The sequence below is a fragment of the Labeo rohita genome, chromosome 17, assembly GCF_022985175.1.
Source record: "Labeo rohita strain BAU-BD-2019 chromosome 17, IGBB_LRoh.1.0, whole genome shotgun sequence".
Lineage (NCBI taxonomy): Eukaryota > Metazoa > Chordata > Actinopteri > Cypriniformes > Cyprinidae > Labeo > Labeo rohita.
In genome coordinates, this window is record NC_066885.1 from 2,111,622 (window position 1) to 2,139,433 (window position 27,812).

The window sequence follows — 27,812 nt, forward strand, 5'->3', positions numbered from 1 at the left end:
CGAAATATTCACTAGCAAAAACCAGATGAAGTTAAAAGAGCCATTCATTTTCAATTTTAACATCACTTGTAACAATTTTAAAAAGCACGTAGCATCACTGAAACGGAGCTTTTCGAAACTCCGAATCAGTTAAACCATTGTGTCACAAAATGAGTCTTTGAAAATCCTTAAAAGTCCTGAAATTTCATTTTACAGTAGCTCTACGAACCTTGTTAAATAGTTTTTAATGATAATATGTCGTTTTTAATATTTTGATTTATTTTTATTTTTGGTTTCCCTTTTATTCTTTTTCTGTGTCTGTCATTTTATTTATTTATTTATTTTTTAATAATATGTCTATATAGTTTTTATACTTTTTATTTCAATTTTAGTTACAGAAGTTAAACTAAATATAAATGTTGCTTTGGCAGCTTATATTTTAAATCTTTTATATTATAAATATTGTATTTCAGTTAACGTGTAAGTAAAAAAAAAAGGTTTTAGTTAGTGGTTTTAGTTTGAAAACGCCTTTGCCTCTGTTATGTTAGTATTTTTAATATATTATTATATATTAATGATAATATGTAGTTTTTATTACTATTTTGAATTAGTTGTTTTTATATCTTCTGTTCCATTTTAATTGTTTTAGAAATTTTGTTCTGTGTTTGTGTCATATAGCCTACACTGTAAAAAACAATTTGTTGAGTCAACTTAAAATAATTTGTAACCTGGCTGCCTTAAAATTTTAAGTTCAGTCAACTCAAAAAATGTTTATTCAACTTGAAATGTTAAATTATACTAAGTGACAACTTAGATATTTGAGTTGAATCAACTTAAAATTTTAAGGCAGCTGGGTTACTTACCCATCTGTTAAGTTTAGCAAACACAAATATCTAAGTTGTTACTTAACAATAATAATAATAATAATAATAATAATAATGTTGTTACTTATACAACTTCAAATTTCAAGTTGAATAAACTTATTTTAGTTGACTGAACTTACAATTTTAAGGCAGCAGGGTAACAAATTATTTTAAGCTGACTCAACAAATTGTGTTTTTTATTTTTTACAGTGTAGTCTTTATAGTTTTTTTTAATTAATTTTCATTTCATTTTTAGTCATTTTAGTACTTTAATGAAACAAAAATGCTGCCTTGGTAACCAGCTAAAATAAAATATGACCACTTTCTGCTGATCTGACCTGTTTGGCATAAACATGTCATTCAGTGATGCATCAGCAGGTGGCGCTGAAGGGTGATGTGGTTAAAACACAGAATGAGTTGAGAAATGAGCCTCTGAAAGCTGCTGATGTTTAAGTGTCTAATCTAGTGAGAATTTTCAAGTGGTCTTATTTCTCTCAGTGTGGTTTAAAATAGTAACACAGAGGCTTGTCCATCTGTAGAAACAATGGTGTACAAATTTAACTCTTTTACTTTTATAATATCTTTTAAAATCAACATATAGCCAAAATTAAACTGCAACTTCATAGATGTATTAATGTAGAAATGATTTGGCCCACATAAACAATCACAATATCGCCAACATTGCTGCTTTTGAAAACACACATGCATTGAGGTTAGACTCAATTTTTTCTGGGTGAAGATGCCAAAATCATCAGCTAAAGCCCTTAGATGAAGTGTTTGAGTGAATGGAGCATCATCAGCTCTATTAATATGCTAAAGACAAACAACAAAAGCCCATTGGGCGTCATTGTTTCAGGATGGACATTAATTGCCCTGCGTAACAAAAGCTCTGAAAGAACAAAAGCAGCAGAGCAAATCACATACACGCCGGATCAATGTGTTTACAAGGGAATTTTGCAGCCGTTTTATATTTGATCTCATGTATTGACAGTTTTAAATGACTGTGTTTCCTCATGCGCTCATAGACGAGCACTGAATCACATGAAGAGCTGCTCTCGTGGGATTTCAGCTCATAATGAGGTCAAACAGCATCTGCTTTGCACTTTATTACTAATTGAGATGTAAATGCCTCTCAAATTCAAATGGCTCGTGGTTTTAGATTAACCTTTTAAAGCTATTGATTATTATTGGTGGTATTGTCAGTGGCTTTCATGATTTGACTTCATGATTAACCTGATAAACTCACAAATGTTTTTTTATTTTATTTTTTTAAATTAAAAGAAATTTTGCAGGGAGCTAAAAGTCAGAAGTATTGAAGAAAGTCTCATTAAAAGCCAGACTAAATTTCTTTCTTTCTCTTTTTCATTAAAATAAATAAATAAATAAAGAAATATTAGACATACAAATAAATCATATAAAATTTAGTATATAATTAATTTATATACAATTTACTAGATAAATCATTTATATATTTTATTATATAATATTTATATAATATTTATATTTGAAAGCAGTTTGAAATAAGTTAATCATTCTATAAATAGTTAAACCTTTAAATATTAAACCTTTTGTTATAAAACATTTGTCCACCAAAATAAAATACTAAATAATATAAAATGTATATACACACACATATACACACACATACCTATATATATATATATATATATATATATATATATATATATATATTCATCCCTTAAATAATATATAATTCTAAATAATATAAAAATACAAAAATAACAATAATTATTATCATAAAATTTATTATAAAATATTAAATATTATACTATCCAGCACAATATCATAATAAAAGTCAAAACTTGCAGTTGTTACAGATTTTGCCTAATCTGACCCATTAAAATGACCTGAAATGCTTGTAAAATGTAGGTATTTAGGTTGATTTTAAATCAGATTCAAATTATTATTATTATTATTATTTTTTAATTGTTGATTGAATTAGAGTTAATATTTCTGCTAAAATTTGTTTGCCATGGTAAATATCTGATGATTCATCCTCTGTTATCTGTTATTTCATAGCATCACCAGCCTCTGGTGACCCTGCATTATAATCTCATTAATTATTCATAAGCTGACCAAATTTCAGACTCTAAAATGTTTTACGATAAAGCGTTGATTTATTATTAACGGCAGACTTCGAAAGTCAAAACATGACTTTGTTTTTTTTTAAATAATTAAAAAAATAATAATAATTTAAAGCAGAGCGTGCTGTACCTGATCTGACTCATTAATATGGCTTAAAATCCATATATATATTAATTGTGATTATTAAATTAGCATAATTTCTTGTATTTCTGATAGAAACTATGTTTACCATGGTAAATATTTTATGCTTCATCCTCTGTTATCTGACTGTTCTTTCATAGCATCACCAGCCTGTAATTACTCTTATTATAATCTCATTAATTATTCATGAGCCGACCAAATTTTAGATTCTGACACGTTTAACGTTGATAAAATGTTATTTTATTATTAACGACAGCCTTCAAAAGTTAAAACATGTTAATTTAAAACAAAATAAAAGTAAAAACAGATCGGGCTGTACATGATCTGACCTATTAAAATGACTTAAAATCCTGGTAAAACCAAATCTAAGTTGATTCAGTCATATTAAATCATACATATTTGTTAATTGTGACGATTAAACTGGCGCAATTTCTGCTGGAAACTATGTTTACCGCGGTAAATATTTGATGATTCAGCTCCTGGCCTGTCATGACCCTCATCATCTCATGAATTATTCATGAGCTGACCGCTTTATCAGCGCGCGACACCGCCTCTCACCTGAAGATACCTGCCGTCTCAAATCACGCGCTCACGTGGAAACGCTTCACCACGGCGACAGAGGGGGCGTGAACCGTCTCCTAGGTGACGCTGCCACACACACACACACACACACACACACTGCAAAGACAACCCACAGGAGGAGAGAGAGAGAGAGAGAGGGAGGAGAAGAGAGGAGAGGAGAGAGGAGGAGGCAGGCTGTTCTCGTTTCCTACTAGATGTGGATTATACGTTGTTTTCACCATGGCACCATCACGGCACCGGTAGCAGGGGCTGCTGGGAGATCAGATGCACGGCTTCGAGCATCATCTCTCTGAGATGGCCGTGTACGCGTGCGGCTCGAGGCAGCAATGCATCGGACTCTCTCAGGCGAACGGCAGCCTGCAGTGGGAGGCTGATTGAGCTGCGCGTGTGCGTGCGTGTTCATACAGCACCACAAAGCCTCTTCCCAGCTCCCAAATTCCTCATCACGCAACGGCAAGGTAAGAAAAGCCGCGTTTTGGCATCTCTGTGCGAGCTGTGGTCATGATAATGATGCTGAGCGCCGCTGACGGGCTGCTTTGTGTTGCATCGCTGGATAAAGACGCGCAGATAGCGCGCGGGTGATGGGAGAAAGCAAAGCAAGCAAAGGCACAAAGCCTAGACGACAATGAGGAGGTAAAGCTGTGCTGATGGGGAAATGCTTTTACCTTCTCTCACCCTCACCAGCCCCACCTCCTCCGCGCTGCATTTGCATGCAAAGATGAAAATACACTCGAGGCATCATTTGGGGTCCTCAGATCGGCGCACTCAAGGTAAACCCTTCAAAAATGGCAGGAACTTACAAAATGGATCCCATAAGTTCGGTATTATGGACCTGATGTGTTAAAGTTCCTTTAGAGAATTATAGGACATTTGAGGCACCATGTCTAGATGTTCTCCAAAGGGCGAACTGAGGAAGCCCAATTGGAGCTTTAAGTGTGTTGTCATTTGTGAAGAGCTCAGTCATACTAAAAAAATAAAGCGATGACATTGAACAGCCATAAAAGAACCACTTTTTCTCAAAAATACTCTTTATTGGCATCTATGCGTAGTTCCACGAAGAACCTTTCCCTTGCATGAAAGGTTCTTTATAGCGGAAAAGGTTTTATAGATTATTAAAATATTTTTCATTGAAAATCCTTGGTTCTTCAATAGGGTAAAGAACATTTTAATCATCTAAAGAATGTGTTTCCACCAAAGTACCTTTTGTCCAGTGGAAACCATAGGTGAAACTATCAACGCAGATGAAGCACTTTTATTTTTAGGAGTGTAAGAACCATTCTTGGTTCCACAAAGAACCAATTTGCTTAGTCTTAAGAATTTAAAAAATGTGATCTGAAGAACCTTTTTCCACTGTAAAGAACTTTTTGTTTTTCAATGCATGTTTGAGGTTCTTCATGGAACCATTTGTGCCAATAAAAAGCCTTTATTTTTTAAATGGATAATAGTCAAACGCCTTCATGCAAACATCTCTAATTGACCAATAATGACATTTTTTCCAAATGCAAGAGCTGGTGCACATCTTAATCTGAATACGTTCACATGCACTTTAAAAAAAACACCAGGATGTAGGTATGCTTATGTAAGTTTACATTTATGCATTTGGCAGCCACTTTTATCATGGTGGTTTTATCATGCATTTAGCAATGCAGCTTGCATTGCATTTAAAGTTTTAAAGATTAAAAATCATGACTTTGTTGTTGCTAGTACCATGGCTTACTGTTTGAGCTACAGAAAAGCATAAAAATGTAAATACGTGTCGTGCACATGCATTTTCAGGCAGTGAAATGTACGATATACAATCTAAAATGTGACCCTGGACCACAAAACCAGTCATAAGGGTCAATTTTTTGAAATGTATACATCATCAAGATACTACTATTTGAAAATCTGGTATCTGAGAGTGCAAAAAAATGTAAATATTAAGCAAATCGCCTTTAAAGTTGTCCAAATGAAGAACCTTTGTTTTTAGGAGTGTAGAAGAGCCATTTTTAGTTCCACAAAGAACCATTTTGCTTAGTCTTAAGAACTTAAAAATGTGATCTGAAGAACCTTTTTCCATTATAAAGAACCTTTTGTTCATCCATGCATGTTTGAGATTCTTAATGGAAATTTGTGCCAATAAAAAGCCTTTATTTTTTAAAGACAGCATAATAGAACGCCTTCATGCAAACAGCTCAAATTGACCAATAATGACATTTTTTCCAAATGCAAGAGCTGGTGTAAATCTTAATCTGTTAAACGTTATAATTACCATTTAAATCTTTGAATCTGAATACGTTTACATGCACTTTAAAAAAAACACCAGGATGTAGGTATGCATATGTAAATTTACATTTATGCATTTGGCAGCCACTTTTATCATGGTGGTTTTATCATCCATTTAGCAATGCAGCTTGCATTGCATTTAAAGTTTTAAAGATTAAAACCCATGACTTTGGTGTTGCTAGCGCCATGGCTTACTGTTTGAGCTACAGAAAAGCATAAAAATAAATTTTAGTAAATACGTGTCATTTCTTTCCAAAGGCAAGAGCTGGTGCACATCTTGATCTGTTAAATGGTATAATTGCCATTTGAATCTGAATACTTTCACATGAACTTTAAGAAATACCAGGATGTAGTTATGCATATATAAATTTAGTTTTATCAAATGCAACTTTTAAAGTACACATTTACATTTGATCAGTTTTTGCTTTTCCTAGGACTCAAACCCATTACTTTGGCATTGCTAGCGCCATGCTTTACTCTTTGAGCTACAGAAAAGCATAATAATGAAAATATGTGTCATGGACTTGCATTTTCAGGCACTGAAATGTACAATAATATCCTGAGAGAATCTAAATGTTTTTTTTTTACACTAAGAGAAAAATGGTTATTTTAGGAACTGATCATTGAAAGGTTCTTTGGGGAACCAAAACTGGTTCTTCTATGGCATCACTGCAAAAACCCTCTTTTGGAACCTTTATTTTAAAGAGAAAATTTTAATAAAGAATGTTTTTCCACTACAAAGTACCTTTTGTCCAGTGGAAACATTCCATAGATGGAACCACCAATACCAGTGAAGAACCTTTATTTTTAGGAGTGTAGAAATACTATTTTTGGTTCCCAAGGAACCATTTTTCGTAGTGTTAAGAACTTAAAAATATGATCTGAAGAACCTTTTTCCCCTATAAAAAACTTTTTGTTCTTCCATGCATGTTTGGGGTTCTTCATGGAACCATTAGTGCCAAAAAAAAGAGCCTTTGTTTTTTAAAGGGAGCATAATGACAAGCCTTCATGCAAACACCTCAAACTGACCAATAATGACATTTCTTTTTAAATGCAAGAGCTGGTGCACATCTTAACCTGTTAAACAGAATAATTGCTATTTAAGTCTTTGAATCTGAATACGTTCACATGCACTTTAAAAAAACACCAGGATGTAGGTATGCATATGTAAATTTACATTTATGCATTTGGCAGCCACTTTTATCATGATGGTTTTATCATGCATTTAGCAATGCAGCTTGCATTGTATTTAAAGTTTTAAAGATTCAAACCCATGACTTTGGTGTTGCTAGCGCCATGGCTTACTGTTTGAGCTACAAAAAGCATAAAAATGTAAATATGTGTCATGCACATGCGTTTTCAGGCACTAAAATGTGCCCCTGGACCACAAAACCAGTCATAAGGGTCAGTTTTTTTTTAAATGTATACATCATTAAGATACTACTATTTGAAAATCTGGTATCTGAGGGTGCAAAAAATCAAAATTAAGAAAATCACCTTTAAAGTTGTCCAAATGAAGAACCTTTATTTTTAGGAGTGTAGAGATACTATTTTTAGTTTCCAAAGAAGCATTTTTCGTAGTGTTAAGAACTTAAAAATGTGATCTGATGAACCTTTTTCCACTATAAAGAACTTTTTTTTTTTTTTGTTCCATGGATGTTTAAGGTTCATTAGTGCTAATAAAGAGCCTCTGTTTTTTTTAAAGAGAGCACAATGAAAAGCCTTCTGTTAAACATTAAAATTGCCATTTCCACATCTCTGAATCTGAATACTTTCACATGCACTTTTAAAAATACCAGGATGTAGGTATGCATATGTAAATTTAATGCATTTGGCAGCCACTTTCAACCAGCATTGCATTTAAAGTGCACATTTACATTTGATCAGTTCTTGCTTTCCTTGGGATTCAAACCCATGCCTTTGGTGTTGCTAGCACCATGCTTTACTGTTTGAGCTACAGAAAAGCACATAAATTTAATTGTGTCATGCACATGCATTTTCAAGCACTGAAATGTACAATAATATACTGAGAGAATCTAAAATGTGACCCTGGACCACACATTTTTTGAAATTGAGACTTATACATCAGCTTATATATAAGCTTTCCATTGATGTATGGTTTGTAAGGATAGGACAATATTTTGCCAAGATACAACTATTTGAAAATCTGGAATCTAAAGGGTGCAAAAAAAAAAAAAAAAAAAAAAAAAAAAAAAAATTCAGAAAATCACCTTTAAAGTTGTCTGAATGAAGTTCTTAGCAATGCATATTACTAATCAAAAATTACCGTTTTTTATATTTACGGTAGGACATTTGCAAAATATCTTTATGGAACATGATCTTTATTTAATATTCTAATGATTTCTAGCTTAAAAATTGTTTTTCTATGGCATCACTGCAGAAAACATCTTCTGGAACCTTTATTTTGAAGATTTTTAAAATTTTTTAAAAAGAATATTTTTCCACTATAAAGAACCTTTTGTCCAATAGAAACGTTACATAAATGGAATCATCAACGCCAATGAAAAACTTTTATTTTCATTGCCATTTGAATCTTTGAATCTGAATACGTTCACATGCACTTGCACAAAAATACCAGGATGTAGGTATGAACATGTAAATTTACATTTATGCATTTGGCAGCCACTTTCATCCAATGCAACTTGCACTGCATTCAAAGTGCACATTTACTTTTTATCAGTTCTTGCTTTCCTTGGGATTCAAACCCATGCCTTTGGTGTTGAAATGTACAATAATATACTGAGAGAATCTAAAATGTGACCCTGGACCACAAATGCTTTATACACCATCGGAAAGCTTAATAAATAAGCTTTCCATTGATGTTGCCAAGATACAACTATGTAAAAATCTGGAAAAGGAGGATGCGCAAAAAAAAAAAAAAAAAAAAAAAAAAAAAAAAATATTGAGAAAAAGCACCTTTAAAGTTGTCAAATGAAATTCTTAGCAATGCATATTACTAGTCAAAGATTAAGTTTTGCTATATTTATGGTAGGAAATTTACAAAATATCTTCATGGAACATGATCTTTACTTAACATCCTGGTGATTTTTGGCGTAAAAGAAAAATAATTTTTACCCATACAATGCATTTTTGGCAATTGCTACAAGTATACCCATGCAACATATGACTGGTTTTGTGAACTACTATGTATAATTCCACAGATCATCTCGAAAATGACTAAAACTAAAATCTGAATAACTGTGCTGTCAATACACTGATATCTGCAAGATTCAGTGTCTAAACTTAAGAAAATGCACATATTCTTAAAATGCACTTTGCATATAAATAATGAAATCACAGTAAAAACATGATCAGTTTGTATCTGTGTGATGCAATGTTTTGTAGCCCGAGGCTTACACAAGACTGAGTTCTGCAACACTACAAATTCTTGTCTTGTTTGTTAAATTAGTGACATGAATCTTTCTTTCTAGGAATAGTTTTAGATACGTTAGAAAGGCAAACAACGATTACTCACAGAAGTGCCATGATGAGCTTCTAAACTTCTTTAACCAGCTGACTCAGGCTCTTCCTCTAATAAGGTTTAGGGTTTGACTAGTCAGTAGGGTAGGGTTAGTTTGCCTCTGCTGGTCAATATTGTAACTACGTCATTATGGGGCAAAAGCATTCTGTCAGAATGACTTTTTGTGTCAATTGGAAATATTTGATTGTATTCTAGTGGATGTTTCACCAGTGCAGGTTTCTGGAAGCTCTTAAAGCCTTGAAACAGTCTTTTATTTATCTGTGACATCACTGTTCTGAGACGGTGTGTCTTAGTGGTGACTGACTCAAAAATGATGTGTGTGAAGTACTAAAGGCTCAAACATAGCATATTGCATATGTATTCATCAGTTTGCAATGTTGAGGTTTCATATACACAGCACATTTGTGGAATTTGCTAGTTGATGGAGTTCTCCAAATATGTGTGCGTGAACATCTGAGGTGAGACATCAGAATCTGGATGTTGGATTGAGTGTTTCTCGTGCAGAATGTTGGGAAGTGAACGTCCTCGTGGGCCGTTTGCTGCTGTCAGACCGTGTTTATTCTCGTTCCGACTCGAGCGATCATGTGAACTGATCTTATTAGACAGTGAGCTACACAAACGCCGGAAAACATCCCGACGCCTGTTGCAGTGTTTTCAGATATTTCTCTCATGGGATGTTTAGAAATTTAGAGTTTAATTGAAATGTACTGGCAATTACTTGTTTTAAAGTAAATCCTACAGCAATTATTTTTAGTGTAGTTGCAACTTTTTGCCTTTATTTTTTTAAAATGTTTCAGTAAAATGTTTGATATGCATCACTAGTTGTCAAAGTTGCATATTGCAACCAGGCCATGATTCAGATTATTGTCATATTACACAAATAACATGGTTAAAATCACTAATGATTTAATGTCCCAATTATTTCTCCAAAAAGCAAAGAAATTAATTGTTTTAAAATGTATTTGTAGATATTTATATAGAAATACATTAAAATGTAATAATTATAATTTAATTTAATATAAAACAATAATTTATTTGCAATTTGTTCTATTTTAAGCATTGTTATTTTTGTGTCATTATAGTTTTTGTTAATTTTTTAAATGTTTTTTTTTTCTGTAATTTCAGTCATTTTTGTTTATTTGATGTAAATTTGATAAACATTTTTGTTTATTTGATAATTATTTGATAATTATTTTGATTTATTTGGTAATTTTAGTTCTTGAAGTTCAGCTAGCTGAAATAAAATATGTTTTTTTTTAATAATTTATTTTATATATATTTTTTTATTTTTGTGTCATTTTAGTTTTTATTAATTTAAAAAAAAATCTGTAATTTCAGTCATTTTTGTTTATTTGATGTAAATTTGATATACAACAATTTATTTTATATTTATTATTATTTTCGTGTCATTATAGTTTTTGTTAATTTTTTTTCCCTGTAATTTCAGTCATTTTTGTTAATTTGATGTAAATTTGATATAAATTTTTGTTTATCTGATGTTTATTTAGTTTTGGTAATTTTAGTTCTTGAAGTTCAGCTAGCTGAAATAAAATACTTTTTTAAAATATTTTATTTTATATATATATAAAATAAAATATTTTTGTTTATTTGATGTAAATTTGATATACAATAATTTACAATAATTTATTTTATATTTATTATTATTTTTGTGTCATTATAGTTTTTGTTACTTTTTTTTAAATTCTGTAATTTCAGTCATTTTTGTTTATTTGATGTAAATTTGATATACAATAATTTACAATAATTTATTTTATATTTATTATTATTTTTGTGTCATTATAGTTTTTGTTATTTAAATAAAAAATCCTGTACTTTCAGTCATTTTTGTTTATTTGTGGTAAATCTGATATACATTTTTGTTTATTTGATGTTTATTTAGTTTTGGTCATTTTAGTTCGTGAAGTTCAGCTAGCTATAGTAAAATATGTTTTTTTTTTTAAATAATTTATTGTATATATATATATATATATATATATATTTATTTATTATTATTATTATTATGTATTATTTCAGTTAATGTTTATTGTATTTCAAGTAACAAATTTTTTTGTAATGCTTTTAGTTTTAGTTTAATAACCCTGTATTAATAACCCTAATTTTAAGCACTTTTACTGTATGAAAAAAAAAATATTTTTCTCTCTAAAAGCACTGAGCAATACAGTTTTCCTATGACTATCTTCATATGATTGCAACAGAGTTATCCTAAGTTCAAACTACTCCATCAAAATCACTAGCCACTGACAACATCTTTTCTGAGCACTAGAGTTGTAAATAAAGAGTTTGAGCTGGTTAAACTCCTTCAGACTGACGTAAGGAGCGGAGCGGAGGTGACCGCTGGAGATGTGAATGAGGACAGACGACACGCGGCTCGGCCGTTTAGGTTTGCTCAAATCATCTGAAGTCCTGCTTCACACTTCACTTCACTGCCGTTACCGTGATGGGACTGTCACGTCCGAGACAAACGATCTCAAACACGAACGGGGAACGGGGGATTGGATTCTGCTCGGGACCGAATCCAAACGTCCCCTGGAGAAAGAGGTGGTAGAAAGAACAACAGATTCACATCAAGGGCTGAAGATGGCAAACAGCCACTCAAAATATATCCCGATTTGGGATTTGGAACAGAAAAGATGGCTTCTAGCTGTGTATTTTTATGAGTTTTTTTCCATTTAGACCACAAACATATTCTATACAAGCATGCAAATGCAGATAAATACTCGGGCCAATGCATGAATATAGTCATGTTGTGCATGCAGTATAATTTCACCAGATCTATTTATCAAAATGCATGTGGGTCATTTTAATCTTTTTTGTCTGGTTAGAGAAATACATAAATGAAGAAAGCCAAAACATTAAATATGGATGCATATTTACTAAGTATCTTCTATTTTGCAGAGGATGGTCAAATTAACAATTTTCACCTGAGATTCGCAGCCAAAATTACACGGGGTGAAATGACCTTAGAAAGATGGCAGCATCATTATATCATTTCTACACAAAGATTGGTAGCTCTATTAGTAAATTCTGTTGACTTTAGCAATATTTGTTGCATTATATGCCAATGGTGAGTTTTAAGAAAAAGCACTTTTCAGTTTTTTCCCCCAAAGTTTGCATGGCTGTAACTCAAGAAGTATTTAAGATATCTTGATATCCTTTTAGATTTTGGTTCTTAACATATTTTTCTTAATTTCATATTATCTTAATTTCTTAGGCCCTATATGGTTCATTTGCAGAGATGTTGGGATATTAATGTGGGTCCAAGAGTAAATTATTGAATTGTACACATTTTCAGTGATCAAAATTAAATGTAGGACACTTTGCATAGCTTTTTTTCTTTTCTTTTACTATTTATGATAAAATATGAACAAAATGGGAAAAGTTCTGAAATTTGGTTGATTTGACATCGAACAACACATTTATCCATGTAAGTTTACTTATATATATATATATATATAGTAATTCACAAATGAGCATTTAATTATTACTGAATATTTTTTTTCTTTTGCATTTAATTCCTAATTTTGTGTAAAAATATTATTTGGCAGTCTGAGTAGATGACTGAAGTCAAGCACACTGCATTGTGGGATATAGAGTTTCACACAGACTAAAAAATGATTCATTGAACTTACTACATTTTTTAAGGTAAGCGGTTGCAATCAATTTATTTCAGCTACATTTAGTTGACTAACTTTCAACATTTTTAATGTAGCTAAAATAAATAGTTTGCAACCACTTACCTTAAAAAAATTTGTAAATTCAATGAATCATTTTTTTCAGTGCAGCAACACAATAGAAACTGTATTGAAAATTATTCTTGAAAATAAACTTCAAGAATACTTGAAAACTAAAACTAAATTTCAGCTAACTGAGCATTAACCATTTTAATCAAATCATCATAATTCATGCTTTTTTTTAATTCATGCTTGCTAGGGCAAAAAAATGCAAAAATGATTTTAGTCATGAAACCAACGCTTTTGCATGTTTCTTCAGAAGTATGTCTCTATTTCTGCACAAGTGTGGAGCTGTTCAAACCCACACATTCTCCCTTCAGTTGTCTTATTGGAAAGCCGTATCTGTGTCACTGGGATTTGGGCTGTCAAACGCTCACTGTCAAACACTCCTCGCCCACAAAATCCCTCTCCCGCTCCAAATCAAACGCTCACCGCATCCACTTCTCAGGCAACTTTTAAGTTGTATATTGACACAAGTTGAGTTGGACACAAAAAATAAACAAAAAACTTGATTCTCAGTTTTCAAGCAACTTAAAGGCAAAGTCCACTTCCAGAACAACATGTTTTTTGAGGAAAACATTTCAGGATTTTTCTTCATATAATGGACTTCATTGGTGCCCAGATTTTGAACTTCCAAAATGTAGTTTAAATGCAGCTTCAAAGGGCCCCAAAATGATCCCAGCCGAGGAAGAAGGGTCTTATCTAGCGAAACGATCTGTCATTTTTTTCGGAAAATAAAAATTAGTATACTTTTTAAGCACAAGAGCTTGTGTAGCACAGGCTCTGGGATGCACGTCCATGACGCTACAAATTAGTGATGGGTCGTTCTTGAACGTTTCGTTCATTTTGAATGAATCTTTAATGTGACTCAGGAAGAACGAGTCGTATCGGGGAGTGATTCGTTCACTCGAATCACTCGAATGCATGCGCAACATCCTGTTAGGTTCTGTACTGGAATTAGTTCACCTGTTTTTCGAGTGGTTAGTTCATCTTATGGGGCTGTCATGTGATGAACGAACAACTCGAACCCGAAAACTTGTCAGATAAGAGGTGAGGTGAGCTAATCATAGACTAAAGACCCAGGTAAACAATGAATGAATCTTTTGTGTTTCTTATAGCATTATAGTTTTGTCTTGTTTGTAGTGTGATCAACGTTTGTGTAAGCAGTAGATGTGTTAGGGAAGAAACACGTAACATCATATTTTGCTAAAATGAACGAAATGACTTGAAAAAAGATTCGTTCATTTTGCTGAACGAGACTCAAAGGTCTGAGTTGGTAAAATGATCTGAACTTCCCATCACTACTATGAATCACGTCTAAGTTCATCGTTTGTTTAGGTAGAGTATGGCGAAAAACTCCATCTTATTTTCAGAATCGTCCAACATTGTTGTAGCTTTTTGTTTGTAAACAGCGTTTGACTTACTTGCACTTTCTTAGTCTTTGCGTGTTTGCTTTGTAAACACTGGGTCTGTGGTTCCGCCTACGTTCGGCGTGACCTTTCAACGTGATTCAATAGTACGTGAGAGCGCATCCCAGAACCTGTGCTACACAAGCTTTCGTGCTTAAAAAGCATACAAATTTTTATTTTCCGAAAAAAATGAGCGATCGGTTCGCTAGATAAGACCCTTCTTCCTCGGCTGGGATCATTTAGAGCCTTTGAAGCTGCATTTAAACTACATTTTGGAAGTTCAAAGACCAATGAAGTCCATTATATGAAGAAAAATGCTGAAATGTTTTCCTCAAAAAACAATTTCTTTACGACTGAAGACAGAACGACATGAACATCTTGGATGACAAGGGCGTGAGTAAATTATTTGTAAACTGTTGTTCTGGAAGTGGACTTCTCCTTTAAGTGCATATGCTTGGTTTGCACACATTTGAGTTTTTAGAAGTAATTTTTGTATATATATATAAATATCTAAAAATATATGCATTCGAAATATATATGCATTTGGTGTGAATTCTGCAGTGCTGTTTGTCTGCAGTGTTACATATAAAATGTTCTTATCTCACACATTATAAGATGTGTGATGCTCAGAGAGCGATAATTATAGAAAAGAAAAAGAAAATTACTTGCAAGTCTGTGATATGATAAAAATAAAGCTGCAAACTTAATTCCTTGCTAATTTAGACGTACGGTTTGGGTGGTTTGGACATGAGTAATACAGCGAGATTCATCAATGAGAGACAGATGGTGGCTGCACAATGATTTAATAAATGTATTACAATTATTATGCTGCTTACTCTTTCAGTCTGTTATAATGAGATAGTAGAAATGCTACGATTAATAAATCATGGCAGCATATGTTTTTCCATTAACATTAACCCATTTTTAAAAGTTCAGTTCAACTACATTTTGTAAAGCCAGTTTGATTGTTCTTAAAGTGGAGATGTTTGATAGATAAAACATGTAGTTTATTTTATAGATTGATAGAACTATTTAAAAGTAAAAAAAAAAACAAAAAACATAATAATTCATATATTTATCATTGCTGTGCATGACTTTAAACCATCTGTGAGAGGATTTGCATTCATGCATTTGGCAGACGCTTTTATCCGCAGCGATTTTCCATTGCATTTAAGCTGTACATTATATCAGTTCATGCATTCCCTGGGAATCAAACCCGTGACCTTGCCGTGGCTTTATTCTGCTGTTTGAGCTCCGGAGAGGACGCTGTATACACACCATAATGAATCGAATGCAGGATTCACTGTACTGCACTGCAGGCACAAACGCAAGCAGAGACTTTCAGCATCTCAAACATGTGATGATTTTCCTCTATTGACAAATACAAAGAGAGGATTAGCTCGTGTCTCACCCCCGCAGCGAAAAACCTCACACAATTACTGCATAAATGCCGAGCGCTCGTCCAAAATTGGATCGCTGAAGAGGCGTGTGTTCTGTTAAGAGGACCAGACCGCGCTGTGTGTAACACTACTGTTGACAGAAATTAATAAAACACTCAAATCCACGAGAAACATCATAAACACGCAGCGCCTTCCTTATCTTTGTATTCACATACACATACTCACAGATATGTTGTGCTATTCATTATCGCCTTCAGCAATTCAGTTTAGGATTTGCATGTAATTTTAAATGAAATTTTTCTGGTTATGGGCAAGATATTTTATATTTTAAAAATATGAAATATTTTCTTATATATAAAATATATTTATAATATTTATAATAAATTATTTAAATATTTTAAATTTAAATATTTAAAATAAATTATTATTTTATATAAAACAAAAAATAATATATACACTACTAGTCAAAGTTTTTGAACAGTACGATTTTTAATGTTTTTTAAAGAAGTCTCTTCTGCTCACCAAGCCTGCATTTATTTGATCTGAAGTGCAGCAAAAGCAGTAAAATTCTGAAATATTTTACTGTTTAAAATAACTGTTTTCTATTTGAATATATTTTACAATTTTATTTATTCCTGTGATTTCAAAGCTGAATTTTTAGCATCATTACTCCAGTCACATGATCATTCAGAAAGAATTCTAAGATTCTGATTTGCTGCTTAAAACGTTTATTATTATTACTATTATGTTGAAAACAGCTGATTAGATTTTTAGGTTTCTTTGATGAATAGAAAGTTTAGAAGAACAGCTTTTATTTAAAATAGAAATCTATTAATTTCTATAATTTCTCCAAGCTTTTGAATGGTATAATGTATAATATTACAAAAGCTTTTTATTTCAGATAAATGCTGATCTTTCTATTTATCAAAGAATCCTGAAAAGAAACATACTGAACTCTTTTAAATATTGATAATAATAATAATAATAATAATAATAATAATAATAATAATAATAAAATGCATCTTGAACAGCAAATCAGCATATTAGAATGATTTCTGAAGGATCATGTGACATTGAAGACTGGAGTAATGATGCTGAAAATTTAGCTTTGATCATAGGAATAAATTACATTTTAAAATATATTCAAATAGAAAACAGTTATTTTAAATAGTAAAATAAAATAAAATATTTTTTACTGTTTTTGCTGTATTTTGGATCAAATAAATGCAAAAAAAAAAAAAAAAAATAAATAAATAAAAATAAAAATCTTACTGACCGAAAACCTTTGTGTTTACAGATTATCTGCTATAATATGTAATTTTTCTTAGTACATAAAATATATTTTTAATACTTAGCAACATTGCAATTACCATTATATTTTATATAATAAAATAAAAAAATAATATATGTTTTTATTCTGGTTATACTCATATCTAAGATATTTTATGGGCAATATATTTTATATATTTCAAAATTCTTTGCTATAATATTAATATGTAATATTTTAAAATATTTTTTGTAATTTTTTTTCCTAGTTATGCTCGTATGTACTATTTTTATATGTAGATGGCATATATATATATATGTAGTTCTAAATAAAGATAAATAAAGTTCTAATTTATATTTTATATCTAAACTATTTTATGGGCAAGAATTGCAACTTTAAAATTTTTTAAAAAAATCTGTGTACAGCAATTATTAACAACAAGAAAAGAATGGCATGGAAATGTATTTGTCAGAGAGCAAGAATATGCTGCTGTATTGGAGTTATTTTTAAATGAATTGCATATCTGATATGTGATATTGCTGGGACAAATGCTACGCGACACAAAGCCAAAAACAACTGAGAAAGATTGCATCATACTTATATATTTCATACGGAGTACAAAAAGCGCCTGTGGTTCAGTGCATCAGTCTGTCATCACAGAAAGCTGAACATCAGCATGACTGTGAGTGTTATCTCAATGATAATGGATTATATTACCTGAGGGCAACACAAATGGGCCTCAAATTGAGACTTGTGGGACACGCAGAGGATTTTATGCTCTCCTGAACATGCACTCCAATGTGAAATGCTTCCCAGACGAGAATAAAAACCTTAAAAAAAAAAAAAAAACCTTTATGAATTGGACTTTTCCAAGTCTTACAAAAGAAAATGATTTTTTTTTCTGAAAATGAGCTCACCCTAAGGCCATCCAAGATTAGGATGAGTTTGTTTCTTCATCAGATTTGTAGAAATGTGCTCACCAATGGATGTGAATGGGTGCCGTCAGAATAAGAGTCCAAACAGCTGATAAAAACATCACAGTAATACACAAATAATCCACACCACTCAGTTCAGTCCATCAGTGAACAACTTGAGAAGACAAAAGCTGAAACAAATCCAACATTAAGACATTTTTTACTTTAATACAAGTCTATAATGTTATTATTAAGTTGGCTTCAATCAAGCTTCCCTTCTATGTACTGTTTCTAATCCATTTAGACTCATTTAAGCTTCCACTCGAATATTTATAATCTGTCTAGCTAAACATGATAAATCATGCTAGCAACATGCTAATCATGTTAGAAACATGTTAGTATCATGCTAATCGTGTTAACAACATGCTAATAACTTGTTAATCATGCTAGCAACATGCTAGTAACTTGGTAATAACGCTAGCAACATGCTAGTCACATGCTAATCATACTGGAAGCATGCTAACAACCTGCTAGTAACATGCTAATCATGCTAGCAACATACTAGTAACTTGCTAATCACGCTAACAACATGCTAATCATGTTAGAAACATGCTAGCAACGTGCTAGTAACATGCTAATCATGCTAACAACATGCTAGTAACTCGGTAATCATGCTATCAACGTGCTAGTAACATGCTAATCATGCTAGCAACATGCTAGTAACTTGCTAACCATGTTAGAAACACGTTAGCAACATGCTAGTAACTTGCTAATCATGCTAGGAACATGCTAGTAACGTGCTAATCATGCTAATAACATGCTAATCATGTTAGAAACATTTTAGTAATGTGCTAATCATGCTAACAACGTGCTAATCATGTTAGAAACATGCTAGCAATGTGCTAGTAACATGCTAATCATGCTAACAACATGCTAGTAACTCGGTAATCATGCTAGCAATGTGGTAGTAACATGCTAATCATGCTAGCAACATGCTAGTAACTTGCTAACCATGTTAGAAACACGTTAGCAACATGCTAGTAACTTGCTAATCATGCTAGGAACATGCTAGTAACGTGCTAATCATGCTAACAACATGCTAATCATGTTAGAAACGTGCTAGTAACTTGCTAATCATGCTAGCAACAAGCCAATCATGTTAACAACATGTTAGTAATATGCTAATCATGCTAGAAACATGTTAACAACAAGATAGTAACATGTTAGCCATGTTAGAAACATGCTAGTAACATGCTAATCAAACGTGAAACATGCTAGTAACTTGCTAATCATGCTAACAACATTCTAGTCATTTGCAAATTATTAATTTAATTAATTAATTAATTATTAATTAATTAAAATACAAGCAACAAGCTAATCATGCTAAAACAGGTTAACAACATGTTAAATCATGTAAGCAATGTTTTAAATCATGCTAGGTGCTTTCATACTTTTACAACTGCTTCAACTACTTTCAGGCTAGGCTTTCTCAAGCCAACTTAAAAGTCTGTTCTCAAACTTTACTCGTCTAGTTTTTATTTGTTATTATATTGTTCTCAGTTTTTTTTTTGTCTCAGTTTTTGCATTATTTTTTCCCCAGTTAAACCTCTAGCCACGGCTCTTTTTCAAACACTGTCATCATATCAAATCTGGATTTAAATGCTGTGACAGTGAAAACGGATTAGTCTTTTTGAAAGCTGATATTGCTGCTTTAGCTGCACTATTTAAATGGATTATGATCCACATGCAGGATAAAGTCCTGGACAATATTAAGACAGATCAACAAACGCTTACATTGTGCTTTTCCTGCAATTAATGGATGAAGTCAAGTTGACAACAGCTTTTAAGCGTAAGATTAAGACAATGATATCCGATTTACTATTAATACCAAAGGACATGCAAAATCCCATTACAGCTCATGGGAGTTGAGTAAAGTTTTGAAATGCTACAAGTTAGTGAAGCGTGTGCTTTTTAAATCTTTCAATCTGATTTCTCATGCATCTGGCTTGAGGTTTAAAGAGCGACAGCTTTGGTTTTGGTTACGTGAAAAAATCAATAGCTGTAAAACCAAAACAACAATCCATTTAGGGAACACAGACTCCCATATGTGTGTTGACGAAAGCAATCAGGACGACTACTGAGCCTGAAAAGTGCTCGATTACATCAGATCTGTTCTATTAAACATAAACGCGACATGTTCAGCGTGTTTTGTCTGTTTTAAGGATGTGTCTGATAGATGAAGTTCCTGGATTCAGTAACACACACAGATCAATATTCGCCCCGAGTCCTCATGAAAACAGAAACAGATAGTCTTGCTGTCTAAAGAAGCACTTCTGCTCAAGGGCAATCAGTTAAATGGGCGTTTACTGTTGTTGTCAGTTTGTAATAGACTGTATGACTCATTTCTACATGTGCACTGCTTCAAAAAAATGTAAATAATCAGGAATTTTCTGTTTTTACAATTGATTATCACATTTTAGGTGCAGCTCGCTTGAATGTTGTGAAAATCAGTTCAACCATTGGGTCGCAAAATGACTCACTGTTTCGAAGCGCTTCAGATGGATCGCATACCGCGAATCATTTGATTCAAATCGCGCATCGTAAATCATTTTATTTAGATTAGGATTTCGGAGCGGGATCGCGAATAATTTGATTTAGATCAGGAGTTTCGAGTATCGCGAGTCATTTGATTCAGATCGGAGCCGGTATCGCAAATCATTTGATTGAGATCAGGAGTTCAGAGTGGGTTCGCGAATCATTTGATAAAGATCGGAATTTTGAGTATCGCGAATCATTTGATTCAGATCGGAGCGCGTATCGCGAATCATTTGATTTAGGTCGGAACGTCGAGTATCGCGAATCATTTGATTTAGGTCGGAACGTCGAGTATCGCGAATCATTTGATTCAGATCAGAGCGGGTTCGCGAAGCATTTGATTTAGGTCGGAAGTTTGAGTATCGCGAATCATTTGATTCAGATCGGAGCCCATATCGCGAATCATTTGATTCAGATGGAGCGCGTATTGCAAATCATTTGATTTAGGTTGGAATTTCGAGTATCGCGAATCATTTGATTGAGATCAGGAGTTCAGAGCGGGTTCGCGAATCATTTGATTTAGATCAGAATTTTGAGTATCGCGAATCATTTGATTCAGATCGGAGCGCGTATTGTGAATCATTTGGTTTAGATCAGGACTTTAGAGCGAGTTCGCGAATCATTTGATTTAGTTTAGGACTTCTAGTATCGCGAATCATTTGATTCAGATCGGAGCGCGTATTGTGAATCATTTGGTTTAGATCAGGACTTCGGAGCGAGTTCGCGAATCATTTGATTTAGTTTAGAACTTCTAGTATCGCGAATCATTTGATTCTGATCAGAGCGTATATCGCGAATCATTTGAATTAGATCAGGAGTTCAGAGCGGGTTCGCGAATCATGTGATTTAGATCGGTATTTCGAGTATCGTGAATCATTTGATTCAGATCGAAAGCGTATCGAGAATCATTTGCTTTAGATCGGTATTTTGAGTATCGCGAATCATTTGATTCAGATTGGAGCGCGTATCGCGAATCATTTGATTTAGATCAGGAGTTCGAAGCAGGTTCGCGAAGCATTTGATTTAGATCGGAACTTCGGAGCGGGGTCGCGGATGATTCACATCTTAAATGATGGTTCGCAAATCTTTTGATTCAAGTTAGGACTTCAGTGTGGGTTCACAAATCATTCAGATGGGACTTCGGAGCATGGATCGCAAATCGTTTGATTTAGATCGGAACTTCGGAGCGGGTTTAGAATCTTTTGATTCAGATCGGGAGTTTAAAGGGGGTATTGCGAATCTGATTTCTTTTTTTTTTAATTTACTAAACAGTAGGCTACAAGACATTTAACCATTACAGTACTGTTATAAAAACACAACAAACATATCTACATATGTAAATAGATAAAGTGCAATAAAATGAACACTTAAGTATGTATTTTAGATGCTTTATTTTCACTAATCTTTTGGAAGCAAAATATCAAAACTGACCAAAAATTTTGCCTGTAGTCTTACTTTAATGAGAAAGGCCTCCTTTTTATATAAACTGCACAGGTTCATAATGTCTCCATCAGATTATGATTAATTAAACAGTCAAATTGCTATTTAGGCATTGTTTTAGCAAACTTACAAGCCACTGTACTCATAACGTGACCCATTTTTCATAACACCTCTGTAGTTTGACACGTTTCCAAGTGAAATAATGGAATGTGATGCCCACTATTCACATTCTGTGTGGATAAAATCTTTCCATATAGATTTGAATGTCCTGTTTCACTCGAAAATATGTCACATTATGGGAGTAAAATGTGTTTGAACGCTGTCGCATGTTGGTTTGGAGCATCCGAGGGTTTCTGACATCACTCGAGTCAAAGAGGTGCTTAGTGGTTTTGTTGATTTCCACACAAACCATCTCATCTCTCAGGCGTGTCGAGTCAATCTCCTCCAGGCTGAACCAAAACTGTGTGTTTCTGTTTTTGTTCAATCATCTTACAGGCTCCTAAAGCATGGGCTTCTCTTTTCAGGAGGAAAGATTAAGACTTTTGCTGCTTCAAAGCAAATTTAAAAGATAGCATATATGAAATGTCAAAAGAAACCAATCTATTGACATATAAGAGTTCATTGTACTATAAAAGCATGAAAACATATGCAACTTCCAGGACTTAAAACGTCCCGCCCAGTCCAAAGGGAGCGATTATCGAAATTAAACTCAATTTATATTTCACATTTATTTTATTAAGCTAAATTATGACTTGTGCAAAAGTCTTCTGACATTAGAAGTGGCAATAAAAGTATAATATGACCATTTTAAATGCTGTTATACACTGTAACAAATATTTGTTATTTGAAACGTGTAAATAAAACAAAGATTATTAGTGAAATAAAAGAAGGAAATACCACTTCTCTTTTTCTATGTAAAAATGTCATGTTTAACCCGCTGGTGCATGAATGATTAAATCAGGAAGAGAAGGAAAGAAAAAATAGCTTTATGTTTTAGATAAATATATACAGTATATTAGATTTATTTGTAATAAATAAAAAAAAAAAGGTAAATATAAAAACATTTTAAATAATATATTATAATAATATTTTAAATAATACTATCATTTAATTAATAAATAAAATGTATAGTATAATGTAAATAATATAATTAAACCAATAAATATTAACATATTAATAAAAAAATCTAGGAATTTTTATGTTATAGAAAAAATAGCTCAATGTTTATTAGAAGTTTTATTATTTTACTTTCTATATTTTATATACAGAATATTACATAACAAATGCAGTAAAAGTATAATATGACCCTTTTAAATGCTACACTGTAACAAATATTTATTATTTGAAAAGTGTAAATAAAACAAAGATTATTAGTGAAATAAAAGAAGGAAATACCATTTCTGTTTTTTAATGTAAAAATATCATGTTTAACCTGCTGGTGCACAAATGATTAAATCAGGAAGGAAAAGAAAAGAAAAAAATAAGCTTTATGTTTTAGATAAATATATACAGTATATTAAATTTATTTTTAATAAATAAATAACTAAACAAATTAAATGTAATAATACTTAAATAATACGATTATTTAATGAATAAATAAAATATGTAGTATAATGTAAATAATATAATTAAACCAATAAATATTAACATTAAGCCCCCTAATTTTTATGTTTTAGATAAATATATACAGTATATTAGATTTATTTGTAATAAATAAATAATAAAAAATAAATATAATAATATTTTAAATAATATATTATAATAATATTTTAAATAATAATATTATTTAATTAATAAATAAAATATATAGTAAATATAAAAGTAAACCAATAAATATTAACATATTAATTAAAAAAAATCTAGGAATTTTGATGTTATAGAAAAAAATAGCTTAATATTTATTAGAATCTTTATTATTTTACTTTTTATATTTTATATACAGAATATTTATTTTATTCATATTTATTTTTTTAAATATAAAAATAAGCTATTTTTCATGCATCCTTGGAAATAATTCAATGTGTTACTTGCCAATTCTTTGTAATTATTTGTGAATTTTACTAGCAATTTTTGAAAATTAAGGACGAAATTCTACACCATTTTTTCAGTGCATAAGTTTGTCAAGACTAAAATCAAATTTTAAAATAGATTCATTACCTGAACTAACCTAGAAAAAAAAGACGTAAAATCTACAAGGTCAGTCAGCGTCCTTGCCTTTCAGAAAGCTCAGCAGCAAAAAGACAATGACATGAAAGGATGTTCCTGAGCAGAGAGCGAGGGTTATTAGCAGTCCTTCAGTGTGACGGGAGGTCAGCTGTTTTCTCAGTCTTTTATCAAGTCAATGCACTTTGAACCCAAAGGCACGAACGAGCCAGAGGCCTTCAGCGTTCCCCGTCTGTCATTTAAAGGGCAGGGAGAATGAGTAAGCCCTAATTGAGCAGATATACTTCATTTCACATGCGAACGGCCGTCGATAGCGGTGCTCTCATGCACAAAACAGCCTTCGATGAGCAGGAGGACGATGTGCATGTCAGAGACAGCATTAGAAATGCTGACAGTGAATCAGTAGATACGTCTGTGTTGGGTTTTCTATTTTAAGAACAAAGATGACTTGATATTTCTTTTGCTTTGAGGCAATGCAACACATTTTGGCCAGATTTAGTGCAACTCTGCAACTAAAGGACAAAAATAGACATGTTTAAACATTAAATGGAGTCATCATTGCATCAAAGCAGGTTTGAATCACATGCTTATGAGTTGCATATGTATAAACATATGCTCATTTTAACTGAAAAATAACTGCATTTATTTATATTTTTTGTATTACCAGTTGTGAAGTACTATTATGTTTTTTATTAATAGTTTGAATTTGTTTTTATTTTTATATTTTCAATTTTCATTATAATTTTTGTTAAAGATTTAGTCGTTTTGTTGTTTGTGTTTTTGTCATTTTTATTATTTTTTTTAATTTACTTTTTATAAATTTTTATATCAATTTTAGTAATAGTTATTTTAGTATATGAAGCTAAACTAAATGAAAATGATAGATGTTTTGTTGAAAAATGTCTAAAAAATTGTTTTTAATATTTTATTTGAGCTAACATTTATTTTTATGTCAATTAACACTTTTTTCAAATGTTTTTTTTGCATTAATTGGCTATAATAACTCTGCTGTACTTTTATATTCTTTGAAGTATTTTTGTTATTTTTATTCATTTTTGTTTTTTTATTTTTTTTTCACAATTTTTATAGAACTTTTAGTATTAGTTCTCTTAGTATATCAAGTCAAACTAAATGAAAGTGAGAGATGTTTTGTTGAAATCTATCTGAAAAAATAGTTTTTAATATTTTATTTGAGCTAACATTTATTTTTGTCTAATAACACTTTTTAATATTTTTTTTGCATTAATTAGCTATAATAACTGTAGTACTGTTATATTCTTTGAAGTTTTTTTGTTATTTTTATTACTTTTTAAAATTTACTTTTTATTAAATTTATATAAATTTTTATATTATTTATTTCAGTATATCAAGTTAAATTAATTGAAAATGATAGATGTTTCCTTGAAAACTAGCTAATTTTTTAAAAAATATTTTATTTGAGCTAACATTTATTTTTATTTCAAGAAACACTTTTTTTAAAAAAAAATCCATTAATTGACTGTAATAACTCTGCAGTACTGTTATATTTTTGAAGCATTTTTATTATTTTTTATTAATTTTTGTTTTTTAATTTATTTTTTATTAATTTTTATATCAATTTTAGTGTTAGTTATTTTAGTATATCAAGTTAATTGAAAATGAGAGATGTTTCATTGAAAACTAGCTGAATTTTTTAAAAATATTTTATTTCAGCTAACATTTATTTTTGTCAAGTAACAATTTTTTTTATGTTTTTTGCATTAATTGACTAATAACTCTGCAGTACTGTTATATTCTTTTTGTTTTTGTTATTTTTATTAATTAGACTAATGTAGTAATTTCCTTCTGTGTTCATTTTAAAATATCAAATTGTAAACATTTTAAGACATTTATGCAACATGCATTATAATGTATTTATAATGTGCATTGCAATGCATTATATATTTTCATCAATAAATAAAAAATTAAATAGTATAAAAATTTATAAAAAGTATATTTACAGACATCTTGTTACATCTGAAATTGATTGTTTGTCGTGTTTTAATGCATGGTATTCTCTGTGCAAATATGAATATTAAGTATTATAATATATAATAATTAATGCATTAAAAAACTTTTTAATGCATTATATATAAAGGCTTCAAGTAAGGTGTTACAGATAAAATTATCTTTTAAGTTTTTCACTTTCTTGTGTCTAACTTGGTATTATAATATATTTTAACTGTTTTTTTTTTCGCATTGCATTGTATTCATTGTATTGCAAGATAATTAATGCATCAAAATGCATAATATGTAAATGGTTCAAGTAAAGTGTGACCTAATATTTTTCATGTTTCTGTGTTTTGAAAGTTCTCTGCTGTAGTATCTGACAATGTTTCGCAAAAAGAAGAAGAAGAGGCCGGAGATTTCAGCACCGAAGAACTTCGAGCATCGTGTTCATACGTCGTTCGATGCAAAGCGAGGCGTCTTTGTCGGCCTTCCCACACAATGGCAGAGTTTAATAGAAAACCTCCGGAGACCCAAACCCATGGTAGACCCGTCCAGGATCACGCCGGTGGAGCTCAAACCAAAGAAGGTCAGAATTACCTCAACTATATCCCAAAATAACATGATAGATCATTTCAGTTCGCTTTTGTTTATTTGGAAACTGCATAGAAATGTCCTGACAAATACTGTGAACATGTGCTGAATTGTGCAGAAGTGTACTTATGTTTTTCCCCAGATATTTTTGTGTGAATTTTGAGTAAATATTGCATACATTTGGATGGATTTCAACAGCTGTGGCCAATTTGTTTATGTTTTAATGTAGATTCAAGAAAAAAAAACAATATACTGTACTGTAGGCCATCATGAATCATTTTGACTCAGTGCAGAAGGGTAATTTCTAAACTATGAAAAAGTAAATGTTGGAAAAAAAAAAACAAATGAAACTGCTTTGAAAAGCTTTAACACCTCTCATTTAGCCAATAAAATTAAATCAGCTTAAAGGCTGAAACAATCCATAACATATACCTGCCCATATCATAACCTCACTGCCACCATGGGCCACTCGATCCACAACGTTGACATCAACAAACCGCTCACCCACACGACGCCATACACGCTGTCTGCCATCTGCCCTGTACAGTGAAAACAGAGGTTCATCTGTGAAGAGAACACCTCTCCAAAGTGCCAGACGCCATTGAATGTAAGCATTTGCCCACTCAAGTCGGTTGCGACAACGAACTGCAGTCAGGTCGAGACCCCGATGAGGATGACGAGCATGCAGATGAGCTTCCCTGAGACGGTTTCTGTCAGTTTGTGTAGAAATTCTTTGGTTATGCAAACTGATTGTTGCAGCAGCTGTCCGGGTGGCTGGTCTCTTGGAAGTGAAGATGCTGGATGTGGAGGTCCTGGGCTGGTGTGGTTACACGTGGTTTGCGATTGTGAGGCCGGTACTGCCAAATTTTCTGAAA

At 31.8% G+C, this 27,812-nt stretch overlaps 1 protein-coding gene across 1 annotated transcript in view; it reads left to right on the forward strand.

The window, feature by feature from the left end:
* Positions 1-3,776: 3,776 nt before the first annotated feature.
* The window catches only part of LOC127179937 (serine/threonine-protein kinase PAK 6), a 46,240-nt gene continuing 22,204 nt past the window's right edge, over positions 3,777-27,812 (forward strand). The window contains exons 1-2 of the mRNA XM_051133772.1: positions 3,777-4,129; positions 26,707-26,932. Of these exons, the coding sequence (XP_050989729.1) occupies positions 26,729-26,932 (204 nt within the window). The 5' untranslated portion in view covers positions 3,777-4,129; positions 26,707-26,728. The remainder of the gene's footprint in view (positions 4,130-26,706; positions 26,933-27,812) is intronic.